This window comes from Sitophilus oryzae, unplaced genomic scaffold (genome assembly GCF_002938485.1).
Source record: "Sitophilus oryzae breed Bouriz unplaced genomic scaffold, Soryzae_2.0 scaffold_177_pilon_pilon, whole genome shotgun sequence".
NCBI lineage: Eukaryota > Metazoa > Arthropoda > Insecta > Coleoptera > Curculionidae > Sitophilus > Sitophilus oryzae.
The window spans coordinates 2906815-2934142 of NW_022146479.1; the positions used below are offsets into that span (position 1 = coordinate 2906815).

The 27328-nt window shown below is 33.0% G+C and overlaps 1 protein-coding gene across 1 annotated transcript in view; it reads left to right on the forward strand.

The window, feature by feature from the left end:
- The first annotated feature begins 3063 nt into the window (after positions 1–3063).
- LOC115882502 (sex peptide receptor-like) overlaps positions 3064–27328 on the forward strand; it is a 52443-nt gene continuing 28178 nt past the window's right edge. Inside the window, exon 1 of the mRNA XM_030900586.1 lies at positions 3064–3318. Within this exon, the coding sequence (XP_030756446.1) occupies positions 3285–3318 (34 nt within the window). The 5' untranslated portion in view covers positions 3064–3284. The remainder of the gene's footprint in view (positions 3319–27328) is intronic.

The following is a 27328-nucleotide window of genomic DNA, read 5'->3' on the forward strand; positions in this document are numbered from 1 at the left end:
ATTTGTGCTATAAATGAATTTTATGGTTTTACATTTATATGGGAAATATAATATAAATAATTATTTTTAGAGGAATTTTTCATTGAAAATGGCCAGGAAAGTTATGATACTAAAATATTTTAGATATTTGAATTCAGGTAGAACGTAGCATATTTGGTTATTTCAATCAATGCTCGTGGTTTGTTCTTGATAGATGTTCAATTTGAAATATATTTTGTGGCCTCTTTTTGCTTTTTTTTGTGGAAAATATCGAATTTGTTGGATTTAAACACTAGACAGCAGTGGCGGCGAGCGGTGACATTTTGAGAAAACAAATTGTCTCGTAACCATGGCTATAAATATTTTTTTGGGTTATTAAATCGTCAATCTTATGGCTGCAAATTAAAAGATCCTAAGGTTGTAAACCACATAAAAAATACATTAATAAAAAACGACTATCCACTAACAATAATCACTAATATTAAACGAAATGCAAACCCCAAATCATAGACAGAATACACGCAATGATAACAATATACAATATATACAACTTACAATTCCATACATACGAGGTATTTCGCAAAAAATAAGAAGAATAAGAAAACAATATAACATACGAACATCTTTCAAAACAGAAAATACACTTAGATCCATTTTAACACAAACAACTTCCAAACCAAAACACACACTAAACTAATGAACACTAGACAACAAACAAAAAATGTGTATGTTACATTTTTTGTTCGTAACCAACCTAACCAAATACCATATGAATGAGACAAATTTTATACTGGTAAAACATCTAGACCCTTTAAAGAACATAAAGATTATTTAAGAAAAGGCGACTTTCACAAATCTAAGATTTGTCAGCATTCATGGGACACAGGGCACAGAGTAAAAAACAACAAAAATATGACTCATACATATCCGACAGCGCGGAGACTATTTACAGCAAAATGCTATTTAATCATGTTAACTCTTTCGGCAATGTTGAAAATCATAATTATTCTATTCATAATTACTCCTATTTGGTGCCTTCAAATATTTTTCTCAAGAAGAGGCAGTAAACTTAAGGGTTTACGTGCACACGGTGCACTTATTGAAGGTCCGCCACTGGTAGACATCTGTTTTTGATGGTTCTAGTTAAATAGTAATTTGTATGTTGTTTTCCTGCTGCATCAGACCTGCCGAATATTTATTTCATCATTTAAACTTGCATCAAAATTGCCAAATTGTGCGCAACAAGTTTTGTTATTTTGTTTCGTTTTGGTAAAGTGGATAATTTTTTAAATTATTTAATTTTTTATTTAATTTAATGTACAGGGTGTCCCAAACTGGGTTAAACGTTAACTAAACACAACTAACTAACACGTTATTGGGATCTCGGATATTAGAAGCTATTTGATGCTTATCAAAATGCCTTAAAAGTTTAAAAATTCCTAATATTCGCGATTACACTTTTATTTTTTTTGTGACTTTATTAGAATAGATCTAAGAAAATAAATTTCACATTCTCATTGCTACTTTTTTCTTGTTTTACAACAAGGTGTTACCAGATTTTCAAACCGACGTTTTGCCTTTCAGCTGCCATCTTCAAGTTTCTTTTTTTAAATACAACTCTGGATTTTTTCTTCTATAAGGTAGAAGAGCTTCTATAAGGTAATCTCTTCTAGTTTTTGAGAGTCCAATGAATTTGGAACACCCTGTACAGTGTATAATAAAATGCGATTTGAAAGAAAATTAAAACTTGAAAATTTGTGATTTCGTCGCTATGAAGTAGATAATAAAAACAAAATTTGTACACTAATTTATGTTTCTACAGAATGTTTTAAAATAAATGTGAACTCTTGTTTAAGTAACGGCTAATTTCTTGTTTGAAAGAAAGTGTAGATTGTTATATTTTATAAAAAAGTTAACTTATTCAGTAGATATTGTCGTGGGTAACTGTCACTTGTGGAGTGATTTTAGGCCGGTTGTGTACAGGGTGTCCTATTTTGATTAAAATCATACTATATCTCCGTTATTAGTGAAGATAGAAGGATCCGGTTTGCACAAACCTGCCCCACTTTTTTATCAACCGAAAGATGCTACAAATAAAAATTTCGTAGCCCTCTTCTTTTCTGAGCTACATAGTTTTTTTTGAAAATTTTGCAATTTGGAACACTCTTTGTATTTGTACTATATATTAAAATAAAAGAGCGCTTCCTTTGGACTACATTATTTCCTTTATAGTTGATATTTGACTCAACGTTTTCATTTAACCAAGTAGTAACTCATGAAAAATTTTCGTACTTTTTTTTAAACATCCGGTATACAGGAGATTTTGATTCCTTAAACATATTCATTGCTGTGTAATGAATCTGTTTTGCCTATAACTTAGTAGAATAGATATTAAACAAATTAGGCAAAGAAAATACTCCTACTCTGGGGGCCAGCCCACGAAGGGATAGAAGATAATGAAAAAGCAAACGATCAAGCTAGAAAAGAAGAGAACACTGAACTAACTGGAGCAGAACTGTTTTGCTTCTCAACTGCAAACCAACTTAAAGCGGAACTCAAGAACCTGGAAGACTCCTTTGGTAACCTGGAATGGGAATCCTCCAAAGGTCTAAGACACTCGAAGAAATTTATCAGAACTTACAACCGAGATGATTTTCCTTGATTTAAGTAAGAACAATCTTCGGATTGTCACGGGTTTTTTAACAGGACATTGACTTCTCAATGAACGGCGAATGCAGATTCTGTGGGGAAAATGGCGAACCACCAGAATACCTCATCAATGAGTGCGCCAAAATGATAACCATTCGTGTGATAAACTTTGGTAGGACTTCTCAAGCTGAAACTATAAAACCTCTGTAAAACATTCTCAGATATTGTTTTTTTTTTCAACGCCCTGAGATTAATTGATCAAGAGACTGCAACTCGAGAAAGTTATATGGTCGCGGTGATTAATTTCCCCCTCCCATAAAATCTACAATCTACAATATGGTAGAATACATCTTATTGACTCTACAGAGTCTACAACAACGCTACATAACAGTGCCATGCGTGCGTATCTTTGTTTTTCGCGGAAACCCAGCACGAGGTTCGTCGCCCGCAAACGTAGTTCAACTCGCTGCCCCGAGCGAACATCGTCAAACGACGGGGATTCAGCCAGAGAGCGGATTTTCCCTTATACCACGAGTCGGAAAACTGTCGAAGTTTCCCGCCGCGCTCCGGAAAAAGTTTTCCTTAGCTTTCAGAGCCGAGTCGGTTGTTTCATAGACTTTACCTTGTTTTCTTTGATTCTCGATGGCGCGTCATCGATGGTAACAGACAGGTTTGGTTACAGAACTTCTGGTAAGTCCGAAGAAAATATCTATACTTTTTGAGTTATAAGCAAATTTTTTATGCTAGATGGGTATCATAATGCGAGAAAAAAAATCATAACATCTAATTAATCATATAAAATTTAAAAGTCCGAGAAACTAATATATCCTTTTAATCTCTCTCTCTGAGTTTTTTTTGTAATACCTTTTGATAAAAAAATAAATATTAATTATCGATTGACAATTAATTATTGAATTTTAAATACTTATTACAATACGTTTATATCATTTTCATCACATCTTCTTGATGACAAAACAAATTAATCGTTTAGGCACAGTTTAAAATTTTTTGTTTATGTCAAAGAGAAGGTAGTGAAAACTTTAAATGTAGGACTCGTAAGGTTTCACCGTAGATTGTTTGGGAGGGGGAAGTTGATCACCGGGACCTTATAAATTATTGTGTCCCCCTTTCTTAAGTTATAACTCATCATACAGTCTCAGGGCTTTGTCAAAAGCCAGTATCTGAGACGGCCTGAGAAGTCCTACCAAAGTTTATGACATGAATGGTTGTCATTTTGGCGCACTTGGTGATGAGGTGTTCGGGTGTTTCTCTATTTTCCCTACAGAATCTGCATTTGCCATTGCTTCTTAGCTTCAATCTTAGATTCAATCTACTGAGGTGTTCACTGAGGGGACGTTGATCCCGTTAAGATTCGAGTGTCTTACACCGTTGGAGGATGCCCATTCCAGGTTACGGATGGAATCTTCAGGTTTTTGAGTTCTGTTTTAAATTGGTTTCCACTTGGGAAGCAGAACCATTCTTATCGAGTTAGTGGAGTGTTAGTAGATGGAGATGGCCGATTCTACGCCAGGAGGAGGAGGAGCAAGGAGCAGGAGCAGGAGTAAATCAGCTAAGAACGGTTAAAATAGGCTAATAAACAAGAATAAACAGGTTTGAACCGCTTTAAACAGAAATAAACGGGTTTGAACAAAAAATGAACAGGCCTGTTGTTTTAAGCTAAAAAGCGGTTCAAAGCAGTTCAAAAGCGGTTCAAAGCGGTTCAAACTTGTTTATTAGCCTATTTTAACCGTTCTTAACTGATTTACTCCTGCTCCTGCTCCTGCTCCTGCTCCTGCTCCTTGCTCCTCCTGGCGTAGAATGGGCCATCTCAATCTGCTAGTGTTCTAGCTCCTTGTCTAGCTAGACCATTTGCTTTGTCATTACCTTCTAATCCTTGGTGATAAACATGGTATCCAGAGTAGAAGGATTTTATTTTCTTTGCCTAATTTGTTGAGCTTTTCTAGATATTTTTTGACTAATTTCGAATTGTTTGTGGGTACTGAGTTGATCGTTCTTGACTATCGGATAAGATGGTTCTTGACTATCGGATAAGATGATTTCTGACGTTGTGTTATCTCATATTTTTCAAGAAATTAATATTGATGTATAAAATCAACATTTTGATACAATAATCAATTTAATTATTTAAATATACCATTTTTTGTATTTCTTTAACTAAAATATAATAATTTCTGGAGCAAAGTAAAACAATAGTTCACCACAATACACCAAAACACTTTACTTTTGCACTGATTATCAAATCATCATGATGCTAACATGGTAAGCAAAACGCGCGTCCAGTGCAAAAGTGTTTTGGTGTATTGCCATGGATTAGTGTTTTATTTTACTGTTGCAACACCAAAGGTTCCAACCCTCAACTGTAATAATGACTTTTATTAATATTTTCTTTTATATACTGATTTATTTCTGTATACAAAGAGGTCATTCATTATTTCGTGTGTTTCTGCGATAAACAAGTATTTCATACATCTTTACATCATTATGTCTTAGTTTTATATAAAAAATATGGAATAACATGGAGAAAAAGAAACAAGATTTTAATGGTCTATCATATCTCTTCTCGTTCCTTTTGACAAATCAAATTAAGAGTCCTATTACACTTCACCTTTAGGAGGTGCTCTCCAAAGATCAAATATTGGCTTGCCTCGATAGAGTAAAGGGAATCCAATAACTCTTAAGCATGGTTTCATTAAAATCAACCGAAAATATAATTTATATTCGATGGAATTTAACGGAAAAACAATATTGATTTTTTTGTGGTATTTATTTATTTTTAGGTGATTAAATACAGGATGGTCTAGAAATTTGTAGAAGGTTTTAAGGGTTGATAGAAATACATATTTTTTGGAAATACATTGTATATCAAAACATAATATTATTTGAAAAAAAAGACAGTTTTTGACAACTTGATATATTAAACCTTCAGACAATTAGAAAGGGCAATCGGGTATCTGTAGCTCCTAGAATAAAAAAATGGGAATTTTGTTTAAGTGCAAACCTAAAGTATGTACGAGAATGTATTTTAGGAAAATATTTTAACTTCTATAGGGTGGCTTAAAAAAGTGTTAGTGGATTGGGATGATGTTTTTAAATAGAACACCGTGTAGATTATTGTATTTTTGATTTCTTTTTAGATCACTTTATATAATCCTAAGATATTAGTAAATATATTTCGGTAATTTCAGAAATATTAATAAATAAATAAAATATAATATATTTTTCAACCTTCTTTAAAAATTATTACAAATACAAGATCTGTCCTGAGATCAAAACTATGATAGGTATTTACTTTAGATGGTCTATACTTACTTTGCTATAAATATGGTAATCTTAAATCGTACGGGGTGTTTAAAATTCTATGCCAAACTTTCAAAATATAAAATAATTTCTCTTTGTTTTTTTTTCAACAGAACACCCTGTGTATTATTTTTATATTAGATGGGGAGTTAAAACATTTTTTGTATTGGGAGGAACATTTTTTGTATTTAAAGTATTCCAAAATTTTAAATGGTTTCGCTGATACACACAGTATTATTTCATATGGCTTTTTCAACGGTAAAATACGAGAGAAAAATCATTAGTCGCTTTGATAAAAATTTGCTTTGGAAAATGTTATATGAAATATAAAACCGCGAATATCTGTAAAACCGTTAAAAATTTTGAAATACATTACCTATATTCAAAAAAAATAATTGTTTAATTCTCTATCTGAAAAAAGAATCATAATATAAGGTGTTCAAAAGTGGCTCACCTTTATAACTTTTTTACTTTTTCAGATAAAAAAACGAGATTTGGTATGTTAGTATATGACAAAAATGTGTGTCATTCTATTCAATGTGTCATCTTCTATCGAATAACATAGAAATATACCGAGGGTGCCATTTAAAAATCAAAAGTTGTAGTCATTTCTGGTGAAACAGGAAGTGACCAAAAACAAATGAATATCAAGATCATATACATACCAAATCTCCTTTTTTTATCCGAAAAAATAAAAAAAAGCTATAGTGGTGAGCCACCTTTGAGACGCATCCGGTATAACTCAAGGAACCTAGATAGGTGTATATGTATAAGGGGTATAAGTAACTGTTCTTCTTTAAACTACAAAACTTCTTTAAACTACAAAATATAAAAGTGGCATACATTGCCATAGCTTAAAACTTTCGCGAGTTTCTAAAGTCTTTTTAATGGCATTATAAACTTCAAGCTCATTCTTTTTAGATTAAAAAATTCAAACTAGTTATTTTATAAATTTTTAAATAAATTAGATCATGTTATAAAGTAATAATAAATTCCTATTTTTTTGTTTAAATATTTTTTTATGTAGGTAAAAATTAAATCGATATTAGTTGCTATTTGCATTAAAAAATATATATCTCTTAAAGTAAAGTAGATTTTTTAAAAATTTATAAAAGATTGCGACATATTGATATTTATACGAAAAAAAAACACTTAAAGTCCCAGTAATCTTTCTAACTCATATTTTCCATTAATATTTCATGTGTTGGTCGTCCGCCTTTTGACAGCTCCTATAAATCAAATAATAACAAATTACAGCCAAATAAAATATTTATAAAGTCAGAGTTCTTTTTTATGTACCATAACTAAAAAATATGACCGAAGAATACTATATTTTCCAGGTATAATATTTCTCTTTTATTTTGTTTCGCTATGGAGTTTGTATGCAGTTCAATATACAGCGTGGTTCTTTAATATTGCAAGAATATCAACAATATATAGAAATAGTCTTTTTAGGGTTCCGTAGCTCAAAAGGAAAAAGCAGAACCCTTAAGCCGGCACCCCATTAGGCCACACGCCACGCTATCCCACGTGGGCCCACGTGAGCCCACGTGAGCCCACGTGTTGCGACGTGGAAAAGAGTGTACAGATAAGATCTGGGATAGACGACATACGTGTGATAGCGTGGGATGGCGTGGGGTGGCGTGTTGCCTAGTTACGCACAGAAGCCTTTAGGAAAAATCTGAAAACTATACATTTGTAATTGCATTATGAAAATATAGTCTTTATATGGGTCTCTCGGTGGGCGAGTCCGGCTCGCATTTGTTCTGTTTTTTATTATATAAATAAATTATTTTCTCTAAATGTATACATTTCAAGTAGGTATTAAAGAATTACTCTATACATAAACAACACAAACCATTTGATATTAGACACTATTTTGGATGATATTTAGAATATGTGAAAATTTAAGCTTAATTAATTGTTATTAGTGTTAAATACGAGAACATAAATAAATTTTGGTGAAATGTAAATGATATCCCTACAGAATGTGGGAGAGCGCTAAAACGATAAGATAACACTTTGATATTCGAAATATGTGTGTGTTCAGAGAGAATTCAAAGGCATTAGATGGGATAATATAGAGAAATTTGATGATAGGGAAGATTTAGTAACATATTCAAAATATATCTTTGACTACAGAAGTAGGGATGTAAACGGTACAGCGATGTTTCTGAAACATCGATATTCCGTTAGCAAAACATCGATGGTTTTTTTTAAACCCTTTATTAACTAAAAACACCGTACATTTATCACAGACTTACAATAAATAACTTAACTAAGGTACTCAAAAAAAACTAATAAAATACATTTTATTAACAGAAAAGAGAGCGCCAGTAGAAAAAAACTAAAAAATCTCCTGTAAAAGCTCTTTAAAATTCAAAAATTTTATTCGAAAAAATATCTCTGTTAATACCAAATTGTATGTTTTGTGATCTTTTCTCTCGTAAAATGTTTTTGAACCTAGACACAATTTTTTTTTAAATTTAAGTACATACTCCGGAGTCGTTTGTGACTAAAGAGATTAATAACATCGCATTACTTGGCTGAACCAAAGGGGGACTAGCCCCCGAAACCCCCTCTGTGGATCCGCCACTGGTACACGTGCCCTATATACAAACTCCTACAACATACCTATCTATATCTGTTTACAACTTCTCCCAAAAATAAAATAGGGATAATGAAATATTAAACCAAAATTAAAATGATTTGTTTACGGTAAGCTGAGTTGGATTTAATTTGTGGGTTTTGTTTAGAACCCTGTCAAATTTCTCTTTTGTTTAACCTAATACGCGAAAAACATAATATTTTATACAGTAGATTCAAAGCGAATTTAATAATAAATTTAATTTGGTATACATGAAGCTTTGCAAGGGATATTCTCTTGTTTTTTTTAATTTATGTTTAATTATAAAAATAATATTTTTAGTTCAGCAATTTAATAATTTCTTTCAATGAATTTAATTTCATGTACGTGAAGCTTAACAAGTGTTATGTTTCTGTACTTTGACATATTTTCGAAAGAGTTTTTTTTTAAAAACTAAACGTTCTCCAACCCAATGTGAGTACATCTCAATGGCTAAATCTCTAACGAGGGGTAGGAGATCAGAACATTACAATCTTTATTTAATCAATCTTTATTTGAAAAGATTGTGAGGTTTTGAGTCCCCTACCCCTCGTCAGAGGTTTTGTAATTTTTTTCAAAGTTACTTTGTATTTTCTGTGAATATTTTTTTTTTATTATTTCGGATAAATATAAAAAAGTTTATATAAATAAATGTTCAAAAAGTGCTATACTTCATTGTTTCGCCCCTTTGTTTATATGTAAAAGAATCATTTCTCAAAATTCTACAACGCAAAATTCATATTTTTGAAATTTGCTGTTTTGTTATACAAATAGAAATTCTAAAATATGGGGCATTATCTAAATTAAACACCCTTACATATCGAAGGAGTTCCAAAAGAAAATATCTGCAAATTTTTTGTCAAGTGAGGCAAAAGAATTGTACGAATTTGCTGATCAAGACTTTTGAAAATTGAGTGAAAAATGAATAAAATAGAGGAGAAATACAGGGTGGTTCTCTCGGGGGTGCACCTATGGTTGCTCGTGGCGTTTTTTTACCAAAAGACGTTTTTACGTAAAAAATCGCGGAAATGTACATTTTTTCACTCAGTAGTTTTATACGGGTACGGACGAAAAGTTAATACTCTTCAAAACAGCTAAAACACATGTAGGTGGCGCCCGCTACTAAAATGAGTCATATTGACATCAAAATCATATTTCTCAGGAAAAAAAAACTCCCAGACACCAATTTTCATCCAGATATTGACGTTACTTCATAAATTTATTGGAAAAAATCCAAATAAAAAAGAAACTTCTACACCCTCTATTTCCGAAATTAAGCATTTTGGGACTATCATTTATATGAACTTTTTTACTTATTGTTATTTGCAGAATGTGCTGCCGAAATTTCCGGAATACAGTTCGGACCACCCTGTATATTGGTTTGCTAAATTTTTGTATAAAACAACTAAAGCGAAATCTTCAGTTATAAAAAGCCGTATGTTGAAAAAAATGAAGTTAGGTAGAAATGAAAGATATTGTTCAAAGATATTTTTTTTTCATAAAGTGGATTTTGAAGGATAGTAATGGACTATAGTTAAAAGATATCTCAGCACTTCATTCCAGCTGGATATACTCGAAATATTAAAGCTTAAAAGAAATACGTTTGGCTTTTACTTCAGTAGAAATTAAAGTAAACAGTTTTTTACAGCTTCAAGAAAGGTTCATATAACCTGTCATCAGAACTAATAAAAAATCAAAGTAAAAATGTATTTTTTCTGCTGAGATGCTGATATATCTATGTATATGTTGTCATTACATACACAATATATACTACATACATCTGCCAAGTTCTTTTAATTTTTTAGAAATTTATGTCTTCTTTACAAGCTTCGTTCATCTTAAAAGTACTCCATTAAACTATTTCGGATAGAGTAATTGCCAACAAATAATAATAATACGACTTTACAATGACAGTGACATTACCAATGAGAAACACTATTTCAAGTTTGTTAATGAGGACAAAAAGCAAAGGCATGTTTTTCATTCCTAAAATGACTGTAAAACTCACTTTTTTTTGCGAGGGGGTGGTTTAAAAACCTTTTATAGGCGAATTGTGATCGTTCCCATCACCAATTCGAGAGAGGTGATCATAGAGACGAACCCTAGACATTGTGGAAGTCGAATTATTACCCACTATGACAGTGGTTTTTAAATTCCACAGGGTGTTTTAAACTTTCGCCAAAATATAATTTTGTTTTGGGTTTGAAATGTAATTTTTTGAAGAAATAATACCAATCCAAAATATCTACAAATGCCCCTGTAAAACCATTTAAAACATTATTATTAATATAATTTTAGATAAATGGAGAGTTCTATAAATTCCCATTAAATATAGTGGAAACACATTTAAATTTTAAATTTATTTTAATTTAAATTTAAGTATAATGAAACAATGAGAGAATACAGTAATAATTCTAATTTAATATTATTTTTTCAATTATTAAGCATAGTTTCCATTCTATAAAAAGCTTTAAAAGCTTTTAAAAAATCTCATTTGCATTGAGTAGAAGAATAATATTGATGGTGACATTAGTTTTGAGGTCAGCTATGCAAAGAACTTTAACATCCGTTTCAGCGATCTAAGTACTTTAATAAATCGTTTTATATTAAATGGAGGCTTCGAGAGATGCAGTAAAGCATATTTTAATATTATCGATTTTATAAATGGAAATCGACTTCCGTAAGTATTAAAACATGGATTACCTATGCGCTTGGAAAGCTTTTGATCATAGGGTAAGAATTAATACAGTGGTGCCACGTTTAGAAAATGTCGTTGAAGATATGGCAATAATGTCAGAAAAATAATAAAAATAGAAAAACCTCACTGTACCAAACGAGGTGTAAAAAGAAACACAATGTAAACAGAATGACACTAATTATTTATTAAAAAAATTAATTAACAAAGATCGACCACACTTTTTTTTATTTAAATATTTAGAGATTCTTATCTACTGATACAGGGTGGCGCCTCTCATACGACGCGGAGGCTTCAAGGAGAACAACAGTTTATATTGAAATTAAATTTTGTGAGCAAATGTACGTTAATGTATTGCAATTTTTTAAATATCGAATTCCATGGAGATAGCCCTAATAAAGTGGCTATGAGAATGTGTAATGAGTTTTTTGATTTTCTAAAAACTAACGACAGGAAAAAATAAAATTTATTGAAAAAAATCTGTTTTTTCCAAAAAAACTCAGCAATCCTCGAAATTTTTAAAACTTTTTTGATGGCATCTTGGTGAACTATGTTCGTATCTATTACCGTTACGGAGATACCAATGCTCGTACCTCGAATTTGTAGCACCCTGTATACTTAGTATTTCGAGTCAAAATGTGTGATAGCATAGATCTCTACCTGAAGGATGCTGGATTAAGTGCCCATTGGTTGGGAGTATTTATTTTTCGGCCGAAATATTCCTATCCTTCTTGATATGCTATTTTTAATGCACTTTATCGTACATATTTGCAAATATTATAAGTCTCTCCATAATTGATCATTTTAATGCTTTCATTCGTTTCGTTTACAAACAGCGAACAAGTCCATATCAATGCCAATACAAACATTCCTTTTTTTTTCGAAAACTTCGTGCGCCAAAGCTTTTAAACAATTAAATTATTTATGCAGGTATCATAATTTTAATTTAAGTTGTAGCTGGTCGGGGTCAAGGCCGACACCATGCATATAAACACGTTATTACTGTGCACGTTATTTTTTATTTATGCCCATTTACCATATAAATTAAAACAAATTTATTGAATCGCATGTCCGAGCGATACAAATATGATCGTCGTTGACATATTTACTGGTAGGAATATTAAATAAAATACATATATTTTTTTCAGTAAAAACCTGTACTATATAGGGCAACAAAAAAAAACTATTTCTAGGTTTTTCTAAAACCTTTTTTTTAAAAAAACGTTCTGAGTATGGAAATAATATTATTAACTAAATAATCTGGAATTATTGAGACCAAGACATTTAACAGTTGTCAATTTTTTCCGACATTTTTGTTGCTTTTCGATTCAGCTATTTTCTATATATTTCAATATGGTTGCCAATTTGAATATGTTATTTTCCCACTTTTTGTTGAATTCTTATTCAATATGGGTGTCTCAAAAAACATGTGTCTTCTCTCGTGGGGAGATTCCTCTTGTAAAAATAAAATTTATTTTCCATATCAACATAGGTCCGATTCTGCTTTGTTTCGTAGCTACAGGTGGTTTAAGTTTTCAATTTTTTTTTCTCGATTTAATATTTTTCGAATTTTCTTCCAAGTGCTTTTAGTGATTCGAATGAAATTTTGAAGGTAAAAGTTTCTATAAATGCGAGATATTTTAATGCTAAAAAAGGCGGATTTGCCAGGGACGTTATGTGGAATATTTTTCTGAAAAATAGCATGTGCGCCAATGTCCTTTTTCTTTTGTTAGCAAAATTGTGTAGGCCGTTTAATGCCGATGAAAAATTGTATCTTGATATTTTGTCGATTTCGATCTCCATGAGTTTTTTATTGATCACAATTAAAATAAAAATAAAATTAATGAATTATTTTTATTCTAATTTATTATTAAATATTATTAAATTTTATAACACTAATGTTCAGTAGTGCTAGAATGTAGAATGAGTAAGGGGGGGGGGTGTTAATCACTGCGACCTTAAAGATCTATTGTGCCCCCCTTTCTTGAGTCATCACACAATCTATAACCCATCATACCTCTGTTGTAGAGGGGACAGGGTATTTCCCATCCTCCTGTGACAACAGTTCTTCCTCCGAGGATAGAGTTATTGTATATATAACGGTTGGAGTTTGGCCCTCCGTGTCGCCCTCCACAGTCGAGGAGCTTGCCTCCGGCTGAGGAACCCGTGAGGTGGAGGCTGGAGGATCTGTCTCCATTTTCTCCACTTCTTTAACTTGGTCTCTCCTTAGACCTGATACCGGTGTTGTCCCGTATCTATAATAAAGGATATGTCCCTTTTTCTCTACTGCCTTCTTGGATTTGAGGTCAATTCCAATTGTGAGGACCGTGACCTTCCTCCATCGAGTTGATGACTCGCCAACTCGATGTCCTTACATTGAAGTTCTGACCTTGGATAAGGCTCAGCAGGTAGGTGGTGTCTTTCCCCTTGCTCCTAGGCAGAAAGACCGTTATGGCCGTCCCTTTAGAGATGTTTTCTCCCTTCACTGCAACCAGTTCCGGCCCTTGCCAATTTTTAAGCTTAGGTGCGATTTCCACCAACCAATTCGCCAATTCTTGAGATACACAATCTATGAGGTTCATGCCCACCCGAAAGTGTATCCCCGCAAAACGCAGCTGACCCACATTTTGTAGATCGTTGTGTTGCGATCCGATCGCCCCTCTTTCGTCCAGTATAACCTCTTCTAGAGACCTTTGCTGGTCGGTGGTCAGAGCAACCTCTGGGAAATCTTTTGGCAGCACCGCCATTTTCACTTGTCCAGCAATAGCGGCAAAGCTGGTGATACGTCCCTGTTTGCCTCCCGGTGTTGGACGGCTTTCCATCCTGGCTTTTTTCTCTCCCTGCCGGAGAAGAGGTGAGAGGTTCTCGCTCCGTCTCTTGCCCTTTGATGGAGATGAGTCAGGTTGTTTCTTGATTTCTTTACTCTCCCCTTTTCGGAGGAGTGTTTTCGCTTTTGCTTCCTCTGGAGTAAGTCCTTCGTGGAGCAGTCGGAGGTATCTCCGTGCTTCTGCTCCGCTAAGACCTACTCTCAGAGGATCGTCTAGCCCACCTGGTTGACCTAGGCCGGGTCAACCGTTAGTAGTGCTATCTACAGCCCTATTTTTAAAAGTTTTAACATCCTGTACCATGTTTATAGGAATTTTTATTTCATATTTTTTTATGAGGATTCGATGGATTAGTTATTTAACACTTTGACCAGTTAATGAGATTAAATTTTTTTAAAGGTTGCTAATAGACTTGGATTAAGGCAAATTAATAAAATTGCGGTTATGTCATCAAGAAGACCGAAATCGACAAAATATCAATAGACAACTTTTAATTAAACAGCATCAAATGGCCTACACAATTTTGCTAACAAGAGAAAAGAAACTCAGTGTTGCCCATGTCTTTATTAGAACAATATTCTAGCGAAACTCCAGCACGTCCCTGGTGAATTTGTCGACTTTTTCATAATTAAAATATTATTATAGTAACTTTTACCCTCAAAAGTTCATTCGAATCGCTAAAAGTACTTGGAAGAAAATTATAATAAATAGAAAACAAAATAAAACTTTGAAAACCTCTAGCAATAAAACAAAGCAGAGTCGGACCTATCTTTATATAAAAAATAAATGAGTGAGAAATCTCCTCACGAGAGATGGCACAAGTTTTCTGAAACACACTGTATAATGTCTAGCATGTGACTGATTTGCAGTGAACATCAATAATTATTACCAATAAGCTATAAGCGTACATAACGCGAGTTATCAATAATTGCGGAAGATGGCCTAAGATGTTCCAAACCTAATTTATTTAAAAATTATTCCGATATTTTAATAGTTATTCTGCTATTCGGGACAGGAGAGAAAGCCTATAAATCAGAGATCATTAAAATCGGTCCAGCTCTTCTTGAGTTATAACTAGTGTAATTAACTGGATTTTGTTTCATTTGTTTAGATTAACGCGAAAAAAATCCACAAAATACTTTCGCCGGTATTTAACAAAAAAAAGAAACTCCTTTATTCGAGGTTCAATATTATTGAACCACCCTGTATACATACGAAAATCTGTATGGTAAGTCGAGGTCTCTCTCTATGTTTTTGGAAAACAATAGGAAAATTAAAAATATATGAATAACCCCTGTTGTAATAAATTTTGGCCGGATGCTAGCAATAAAAACTGAATATATTGCTGGATAATTTACTGGTGCGAGCACAGAACTATATTTTAATAAATTTGAATAGATGTACTCATTGTTTCGTGTACATGTGTTTCGGTTTTACGTGCACAGAATCATATTCATTCAATTATAAATGTTTATACAGAATCCAGACATTATTGTTTTGTTTTAATTAAGCCAGGTAATTTACCGATAAAAAATTAGCAAGAGATATTTAGACCGGTCAAATTATTTTATAATTTTGATAATCAACATCCATTCTATCATTGTTTTTATCATAACATATCAATCAAATTATCTATTGCATCTAAACATACACTGGCAATTCAATGTATATATGTTACGAATAAAGTCCGATGTCCGGTTAATGTCGACATTAACATGTTAATGTTTGGGTTAGGTTTGTTTTTGGTTGTTTTGTTGTGTGTTATTCTCCAGATTAACCGGGTAATGTCGACATTAACCGGACATCGGACCTTAACCGTAACATATACATAATACACGTGATTAAGCTTGACCGGCACAGTGTTTGATTGCCCACTTTTATATATTTTTAATCAGAATATTTTAGGAATCTAACAGTTACTATTTACATCAACAAAACTCACCTTCTTAACAGCACTTAAGGGGCATAAAGTGCCATTACTACCGCTTTCCCGTTCAAAATATTCTAATAAAGTTGCGATGAGTTTTTTACGACTATTAAGCCATCTTGTACACTTTGCACTAAAAGAAAGGTTTTAAAAAGAACAATGTTTGACTGCAAGGTCTGTTAGTAAACATTTTTAAGCTAAAAGTATCACAAGACTATTTATTTAAACTAAAAACGCATAATACAAAAAAAAAGTGTCGAAACAAATGACAATGTCAGGAAATAAATAAATAAATACGGCAACTTGGTACATTTTACAGCAGAGGTACCACCTGAATTCCCAGCGCAAAACCAATTAGCACCAGCGCATTAAATTCCAGTTGGTCAGCCCAGCGCCCAATATGTCCATGGTTGGCAACAATGAATTTAAAAATCGCGCCCTCGATTACGTAACTAAAAATTTAAAGTTTAATTGATATCAAATATATATAGGTATATTTATGTGACAGTATCCAGTTGACCGTAAATATATGTTTGGAATTTAAATAAATGTACTAACGTAGATATTTATGACGTATATATTGTAATTCGGTTGACAATAATAACCTCTTTTTATCAGCTTCAATGTTAATCTCAAAACACTTATTTGTTTATGTCTATATGTTCATATCGATTAATAAAAAAAGGGAAAATAATAACACTCTTAAATATGACGTATAATACGCCCATATAAGTTTACTTTTTCATGCAATTGTCTCTATTTCAATATTTACGAATGTTGTAGCTAAAATTCTATCAAAGTTTGACATTTGGTTGGCTGCTTGTTTTTTATGCTATTGAGGGGATGTATTATGATCAAATTTAAGTTATATTGACGATTTGATAACCCAAAAAAAGTTTCTTTTTGTTTGGTTGACAATTTTTTTTGTTTTGGTTAGTTTTGCACCCCCAAGTATTTAGCTACCCGCAGCCACTGGAAAGAAAATACTTTTTTTGCACATGGTATGAGATTTTTTAATGGAAATAAAAATAACTATAATGAGATGTTGTGGATAATAAACTTCTATACAGGGAGTTATAACAGAACTACCTAGGGAACTATAAGTTTGATAAATTCTTATGTAAGTCATTCATCATCATCATCATCATTTAAGGCTTATTCAACCATTTCTAATTATTATAATCTATTACTCCTTTACATATTTAGATAATCTAGTAGTGCAGATTGATCGAATGTTTTCTTCTTTCGATAAAGTGGCATCTATATTTAAATATGATTGAATCTCTTCCATAATTATGTATGTACACTTTTCTAATTTAATTCTGTTAATAACTGGTAGTAGAGATTTCGAGCTGTGTATTAGTTTTCTTAAATATACCTATATATTTTCCTGTTAAGGGTGGCTGAACGACGTCCCGTAATCCTGCTGTTAAAACATAACAATTGGTTTTTATATACTTATGTTACGGTTAAAATGAATACTTAGCTAGTTTTCAAATTAGCCAGCTATTTTGGCAAAGAAAAGACACCACCGCCAAAAACTAACACCGAACCCACAAAATAGCAGCCCTTTTTGCAAAATAGCTGGCTAGTTTACAAAGTAGTCAAGTATCCAATTTAGCCGTAGCATATATAAAAACCAGCTGTTATGTTTTAACAGCAGAATTACGGGACGTCGTTGTAGAATGTAGAATGTTTAGGAGGGGAGTTAATCACCGCGACCTTATAGATCTATTGTGTGTTCCCCTTTCTTGAGTTATAACGAGTTATAACTCATCATACAGTCTCAGGGCTTTAAGAAAAGCCAGTATCTGAGACGGCTCCACAGAGGCCAGCTCTCCATCCTCGACATCAGACGTACCAAGGTTCATGGCACGAATGGTCGTCGTCTCGGCGCACTCAGTGATAAGGTGTTCTGGTGTTTCCCCATTTTCCCCACAAAATCTGCATTCGCCGTTGTTTCTCAGTTTCAGCCTACTGAGGTGTTCGTTGAGGAGCCAGTGTCCTGTTAGAAACCCCGTGACAATCCGAAGATTGTTTTTTCTTAAATCAAGGAAAACCTTTGATTTTTCTCGGTCATAAGTTCTGAGAAACTTTTTCGAGTGTCTTAGACCATTGCAAGATTTCCATTCCAAGTTACGGATGGAGTCTTCCAGATTCTTCAGTTCCGCTTTCAGTTGGTTCCCGTTTGGAGAACAGAACGGTTCTGGTCCAGTTAGTGGAGTGTTCGCTTCTTTTCTAGCTAGATCATTTGCTTTTTCATTGCCTTCTATCCCTTGGTGAGCAGGCACCCAGAGTAGGAGGACTTTATTTTCTTTGCCTAATTTGTTGAGCTTCTCTAGGCATTCTTTGACCAACTTCCAATTGATGGTTACTGAGTTGATCGCGTTAAGTGCTGCTTGACTATCGGATAGGATGGCAATTTCCTGTTTTCGATAGTTCCTATCTAAGATAAATTGTACGCATGGGACGTCGTTACAGTCACCCTAAGTCTGTAAGTAATTACTATTAAATCATTTTGATTTACTTAAAAAAACATCCTGTATCTTCTTAGCTTATGTTAATCAGGTTGAAGTTGTTATCAGTGTTACAATAGCTTTGTACAATCTCCATCGTAATTGGCTGCCAAGGCAATAATATGGGAATTAGGAAGCATTAAACGTTTCATTTGCATATTTCTGGGGACACTGTTTACTAACTCGAATAAATATTGATTGCAAGACAACGAAGTGATAGAAGATTTACATTTACAGATGGCAGTAAATTTGTTAGAGATTAGATTTAAGATTATGCCAATAAAACTAGAAGTCAAATGGAATAATTAGTTGAAGATTAACTAACGTTTTATTTAAACTGAAATATTTTACGACCATTTGTACTATAACAGACTCACCGACAAAAAAACACCAACATAATTTTTTTTATTTACTGATGGATTTAACATGGGATTCAGACGTAGGTACGGTAATTTTCTCGGAGGGTCTTGACATTGCAAGGCCTTATTGGCTTCCGGACAGATCAAGTCTTTTCCAAGCAGAGATACTTGCCATTAAGAAGGCCTTCGAATGGCCGAGCGAGCAGACACATTCTGCAATAATCACTCATAGCTATTACAGCCATGTGCTCCAAAATAGTAAAAAAAAACACGACAAGTAAATACGCCTACGAAATTGCCTACGAAGCAAGTAGATAAAACATAGCTTTGCTTTGGCAGCAGTGAACTTACAAGGCAAGGATCGTGCCTTTACATATATCAGAAGAAGATTTTACTCCCCTCGATACCAAAAAAGATATTTACCTCCACCTTCCGCTTACGAAAGCTTTAAGAACCTGCAGAACAGCCAGGAGAACAGCCGGCAAGAAGGGGAAATGGTCCTAACATTTCTTATGCCACTTTCCGGTTGCTTTGTATGGGATGCGGAATCGTTTCCTCGGAGATTACAGATTCGTAGATCTTGAACATCTTGCCAGGAAGAGCATAACGGAAGTCATCCGTTTCCTGAAAGCCACCAAATGGTTTTAAACACTTTTACAATGCAATTGTACCATCCCTACGGATAGGGTCCCAGAGGCAGAGTGAGTGGTATGAAAACGGCAATTCTGCTAGCTGGATATAATTTTTTACCCCAAGATTTCAATAACAACATGGAAAACCGATAAGTCAATTATTTATTAACAAGATACTAATCATAATAACATATTTCCGCCTCTTAATAAACGAGAGCAAAACAAATACGAAAAAAAATCAAATTTCCCATCGACTGCAAGTTTGCAAAACAAATCTATCGTGCGAATAAATTTCCGTTATCAGATAATTCCGTCCTAATTAATATTTATCTCCAAATGACAAAGCTTCATTCACTCGCGAATGTTGTTGCTTTACTCCATCAATCGATCCCGATTGACAGGTGACAGCTTAGGCTGAAAATGGTGAAATTTGTTTAAACTGATTTAATATGGGCCCGATTTTATAAAACTTTTATCACATTTATTTTCGATTTCAAAAAAAGCCTAATATTTTTTTCATTAAAGTTTCATCTCCGAACTTGGTCAAATAATGCGTAGAGAAGCTGCACAAATTAGGCAAAGAAACAATGTCCTCTTAGTTTGGTTGCCAGCCCAGCAAGGGATAGAAGGTAAAAAAGTAGAGAAAAAGTAGAGAGGCAACAAAGCAATGAGATTTTTGAATGTCCGGAGTGCGGTAGACAGATAACATCACGTATCGGGCTTTTCAGTCACAGAAAAGCTCATGAAAGAAAACGCCTTGCGTGACCATTTTCTTTATGTGTGTCGAATACTCGTCAGCGAGTAATGGCTGTATGTATGTATGTATGTATGGATAGAAGGTAATAAGAAAGCAAACAATCTAGTTAGAAAAGGAGCGAACACTCCAAACCAACTTAAACCAGAACTCAAGAAACGGGAAATCTCCATCTGTAACCTATAATTGGAATTCTACAAAGGTCTAAGACACTCAAAGAAATTTTTCAGGACTTACAACCGAGAAAAATCAAAGGTTTTCCTTAATGTAAGTAAGAACAATCTTATCAACGGCAAATGCAGATTCTGTGGAGAAAATGAGGAAACACCAGAACACCTCATTACTGAGTGCGCCTTTGGTAGGGCTGATATCGGAAATGGAGAACTAACCTCTGTAAAACCGTCTCAGATAGTGGTTTGTCAAAGCGCTGAGACTGTATTGTGAGTTATAACTCAAGAAAGGGGACACTAGGGGGTCAGTCAAAGGGGTTCAGACAAAGGGGGTCAGTCAAAAGTGGGACAAGATAAAATAAAAGCACTATACATTAAAAAAATCTGCCAATTTGAGTGTTGTACCTAGTTGTACGTAATTTAAATAAGATGAGTATAAAATATAAATGATAAATTAAATCCAACCCTTGGATGTCCATCAAAAGATTCTCCTCATTTAAATGAAATATTATGGTAAAAATGGTATTCCTGGAACAGGCGGAACATCCTAAAGGGAATAGCAAAAACCAACACAGCTGTCCTTGTGTACTTTAATTATATTATGTTCATTCTTCCAGTCGCTGTTTTTTTTGTCTCGCGCTATCTAAAAAAATTAGGTTAATAGTCAACATGAGTATGTTACCGCTTCCATGGACACAAAACCACAGAGATAAAAATAAAACAGCAATATCATAATGACTTTAGACTTTCTACTATAATTATATACAGAGTAACATATCACAGAAAACTTTATATTACCTTTTCCATTTCAATTTTTATTCTAAACTTTTGATCAGAGTATAAACACTAGGCTACCCCTGTATGTACAAGACACTTAACAATTTATTCTTAATTTATAAGAAAATTTGACTTCTATAAAATTTTAATAAATAAAATTTTCTTATATCTAATTATCAGAATATTCTACGAACTTTTTTATATTAATTTATTTAAGGATATCTCTTTTGATGTTCATTATTAATTACAGGTAATTAGTTTGTAAGTAAAATATTCCTAAATATTAATAATTCATAAAAAATAGTCAAAGACATTCAAGTCGCTTGACATCAAACTCTTAGGTATAACTTTAGTCTAAGCTACATAAATAGTTACCCTGTTAATTGATTCTTTAATTAAACGTCAAGAGCAGACATTCTATGATTTTATATGTATGTATATACAGGGTTTATGGAGCCCTGTCTGTTAAGGTAGACTGCTTTATATAGTATCAAACAGTATATTACTTCAAAATAAAAAACACTAAATCACCACAATTCACCAAAACACTTTTACTTTTACACTGGACGCGCGTTTCGCTAACCATGTTAGCATCATCAGCAAATGATTATAAACTGAATATATAAGTTAGCCAGTTCAGTTTATAATCATTTGCTGATGATGCTAACATGGTTAGCGAAACGCGCGTCCAGTGTAAAAGTAAAAGTGTTTTGGTGTATTGTGGTGATTTAGTGTTTTTTATTTTGCTGTGTAACACCAAAGATTCCAACCCTCAACTGTAATTATATTACTTCATAAAGAAACATGTTTATAAAAATACTGACCTGTTTCATCTGTATTTTTTTTTATTTTTATTGAAAAATTTAACATATCTTGTACACTATATAATGGACATAGAGAGCTACACAATATACGATTTATCGTGATACAAGTTGTACAACACCAAATCGTTAGCAGCAGATCGTCTCTAGTTTTTTTTGGACAGAAACATGAACGTTCAATTCTACATTAATAACGTGTAACAACATGTCGCGGTGGCATACCTTCAGCAATTGCAACATTCTATTTTCCAACAAGACCACTTACATCTGCATTTACTAGCAACTTCTTTTGACAAGCTGTTGTAACCCTTCTTCCGTGGCCTGCAAGGTCACCAGATTTGAACATGCCTGAGATGTGAAAGGTAGAAGTCTGAGGTCGGTTGGGTTTGGTTTGGCAAGTTTATTTACCAAGCCAAATCGTATAGTGGATGCACAAGTCAGTGCTAATCTTACTTCGTCATCACGAAGTAAGATTAGCCTGGGAGATGCTACCAGAGCAAGAAATCGGTCACTTGGTTTACAGCATGCCACGGAGAGTTACAGAATGTCAAAAATTACATGTGGTGAAACTCACTATTGAATTGTTAAGGGAATTCCATTTAATAAATTTGTTTGAAAATGTCATGGATTATTATTATTTATATTTATCCCTTATGCTTCCTGAGATATTAATAAAATATATTCACATTTACTGGGGTTTTGCAATATCTGTGTCACACATACATATATCAATAAAAAAAATAAATCTTGAAGTAAACAAAGTATGGCAAAAAATCTTAACAATTTAATGAAATACTATAATCATTTTATACTAATCATAAACATGATCTTCATTAATAAACTTATTACAAATTCATTACATGGCAGTTTATAATTCTAAATTCCACTTTACCAAATGACTTTCTATCAGAATCAGAACAACACACAACTTTTGCCATAAAACTTCTGAAAGTTGTTATTTGAGAACTAAAATTGGTGGAAGAATGGGCGTAAATATTAAACTCCCTTCTTTTAAAATATCGCCCTCTTCCTGTTTAATAACCCAAAAAGACTGTTATTTTAGAATGAATGGGACTTTGAAGTCTAGTTTCTTCTATAAAGAATTTTCCTTCTCGTATGATTTATTACAGTGTCCTTGCAAGTGAATCTGATTTATTTCATAACAAAATGATAAATTTTAATACAAAATGATTAAGAATAGTAGACTTTTATGAAAGTATATTTCAAAATACAAACTAGGTACTTTTATTAAAATTTTACATTATGATTAATAACTGAACTGTTTATAAAATATTTAAACTATTCGACGTAATAATAAGACGTACATAACTAACTAGGGTTTCCCAAACCGAAGCTGATTTTCGGAATTGAGAATGGTACAATATACCCCGGTAGGATCCTTACTGCCAGTTAGCCTTAAGAAGGTTGTAATTTATTTTTGTATTGAGTAAAAATGGATTTTAAATGATGCAGCTTAAAAATCGTAAAAAAAAAATTTTTACCAATATATTTGTGTGTCTGGAAATACTTTGTTAATCTTTCTATAATTATAAGACATAGTGTTAATTTTTGACAATATTTATAACAATTTTTAGTAAATGACGTCTTGAGATTGATCCCGCTAAAATTATCATCCATTGTCATTCACCAGCCGTCTTTGACGCCGTTTTTTTCGGTCATACATTATAGCTAATACATTTAGCAACATTATACTAAATAGTATAATGTACTATACAGTACGTACTAAATAAAATTTTGTAACTTCCCCAATTTAGTCGACACCTGGTTCCACCTACAAACAAATTTTGTGAGTTATATTAATCCTCTGGCAAGGCACTCGCTTTGGTGTCAAATAGTAATAATTTAGGTTCTGGTGTTATTATTCTTTACATTCTTTAGTTATCGGTACATACAAATAACAAAACAGAGTTTTTTTTTAATTTTAATGATAATCAAATTTTCATACTTAAGAATCAATTTTACTAGTTCGAAAAAGTAGCAAAGTAAGTGTTCGACATTTAACGTTTTATGTAAAAGTGACTAGATATTTTTACACCAATTTTAGACAACTTCTTTATTTTTAAGATTTTGATGGTCAAACATCAACAAAATATTCCTTATGTTTGGACTAAATATCAGGATCGATCCCTGAGAGCGACCCGAAAGTACAGCGTAATAGACTCTTAAGCATAATCCATCTAATCCATCTTAGTAGTTTAATTAATATTATAAACATAATATTGATTCGTTGTTTAGCTTGACTGTATTGAGACATCAAAGTCCATTTCATGTCCTATATAACATCTAGAATGTTGCCTCTTGTTTTGTTTACCTAAAATAATTACATATTCCAGCCCATATATATTAACAACTTCGTTCAACTAAAACTAATACTATAACTCAGTTGGGTCAAACTTGTCCAACCTTGTTTAAAACTTTAATAAAATCATCAGAAACTTGTCAAAATCGTACGTATCGAGTTAAATACGTTAAAACCAATTAGGAATTGTCTTTTTTTGTAAAATTAAGTTCATTAACACGATTTTTAATTTGTAAATTTTTATTTTTACGAAGTAAAGGCTACTTTACACGTAGTTGGTGTCAGTTTCATGGTCCATGGTCCATTTCAAGAAAGGGGGGCATGCTAGATTTATAAGGTCACGGTGATTAAGAGTCTTTCGGGTCGCTCTTAGGGGTCGGGTAAAGTGGGTGTGTGGCCGAAGGAAATATACAGGGTGGTCCGAACTGTATTCCGGAAACTTCGGCAGCATATTCTGCAGATAAAAATAAGTAAAAAAGTTCGTATAAATGTATGCCCTAAAATGCTTAGTTTCAGAGATACAGGGTGTAGAAGTTTTATTTTTATTTCGATTTTTTATAAATAATTTCTGAAGTAACGTCAATATTTGGATGAAAATTGGTGTCTGGGAGTTTTTTGACATGAGAAATTTGATTTTGATGTCAATATGACTCCTACTAGTAGAGGGCGCCATCTACACGTGTTTTAAATGCTTTGAAGCGTAATAAATTTTTGTTCGTACCTGTATAAAACTACCGAGCGAAAAAATATACATCTCTATGATTTTTTACGTAAAAAATATCTCTTTGTAAAAATCGATATGAGCAACCGTTCTTAAAATATTTAGAATGGAAATAGTCAATACATGTCATTATTGAAGAAAAATACACACGTTGAGTAGATAGATATTTCACTGAAATAATAAATTTTGGAAATTTTTATTTTTTTAAATTAATCATAAATTTTTCTGCAAAAAATGGTGATTAAACAGTTTCTGTTGAACTTTTGGCACAAAAATATATCAAATTTATGATTTCAGTCTAATAACTAGGTATTTAGTCAACATGTTTAATTATGTCAATGATGACAGGTATTGATAATTTCTATTCCAAATATCTCAAAAACCATTACTCATAGCGATTTTTACCAAGAGACCTTTTTCACGTAAAAAACATCGTAAATGTATATTTTCTTACTCAGTAGTTTTATACAGGTACGGACGAAAAGTTATTACTCTTCAAACCAGTTAAAAAATATGTAGGTGGCGCCCTCTACTAGTAGGAGTCATATTGACATTAAAATCAAATTTCTCATGTCAAAGAACTTCCAGACACCAATTTTCATCCAAATATTTACGTTACTTCAGAAATTATTCGAAAAAAATCGAAATAAAAATGAAATTTCTACACCATGTATCTCCGAAACTAAGCATTTTAGGAATGTGCTGCCGAAGTTTCCGGAATACAGTTCAAACCACCCTGTATATTATATTTCAGAAATCTGCCTAAGGCTTAGCTCGAGCTTGTCGTATTAAGGTGCGTATTCATTATCCGCACGAACGAACGAACGAACGAACGAATGTTCGCTAGCGGTATGGACGGGGACCGCACGATAGGACCGCACGAGAAGACCGGAGGCATTTGTTGGCGAACGCCTTTGATGTACCGACTCGAAACGGATGGTCGAGCGAACGAACGAACGAACGGCCGCATGCGTTCGGTCCCCGTCTAAATATACTGCACTTTCATTCGTTCGTTCGTTCGTTCGTTCGTTCGGATAATGAATACGAACCTTTAAGCCACAGCCAAAATTGCAAACATACATGCTTTGATTAAGGTTTGCGGAGCTTCAACATTTGTAATAAAATAGCGAGCTTTTTATTACAAAACCATAAGTTATATATTACTGTAATCACAAAACTTCAATATATTTCCGTATTGTAACGGAATTTTAAACTGTCTTTATTTTTGAGAAAATTTAGTCCAAACATAAGGAATATTTTGTTGTTGTTTGTCCATCAAAATCTTAAAAATAAAGACGTTGTCTCTAAAAATGTGCTACTATAAGGATATAGTATAATCCTTTATTTTTAATTTCCTTCTTCATTTGTGTAAAAATATCTAGTCAGTTTTACATAAAACTAACCTAACCTAACTTCCTCTATACAATCTACAACGTCAAAAGTTCCTACTCCCTAGTTTTTTGTTGACAAACTCTAAAGCGATTGGTTTACCAGGTGCATTCATTCAAATGCTCTATAACTGTTGAATTAAACTCTGTACTCTGTTGACATTAGGAAATTTCCCGTAAACAAACCTTTAAATACTTAGTAATCACAAGTACAGTCCATTATTTAGAAAGTTTAGAGAGTGTTTAGAGAAAGTATGTCACCCCGAAACAACACAAACACTTAAACTCGTCGAATTCCGCGCGATGTGAACTTCAAATCTATTTTTAGCACCGGGTCCATTCAATGAAAATATTTGTTCGAGATTTAATTGTAATTTCGGGTGAGAAGGAACAGCTTGAAAATGATTTTTATGATGGCGTTACCATCTATTTTAAAATAGATTTGGAGATATTTAAGTTTTAATGATGGTTAACGCTTTTATATCGACCGCACGCTGTAAAATATAATATGTTAAAACTATTTTGGGGTGGGAGTAGTGAAATAAGGGTACAAGTGAATATTTCTGGGACCCTACCAGGTAAAACAATGCGATTTCACCTCAAATATGCATTTGGTTCGTCGTTGGTAAAGCAGATTCTCATTACATATGAAAATAATAAAACAAACATTTACAGTTCTGGATAAAATTGATAATTAAGTAAGTAATAAGTAATCAGTAATACATCTGACCGAAATGTTCTGTAAGTTATTGTTGGGGACCTGTGTGGACTCGGCCTAACCTAACTAATATGTCCGGCCGCCATATGACCTGAAATCGCATTAAAGAAGACACCGTAAAGCCCAGTTCAAG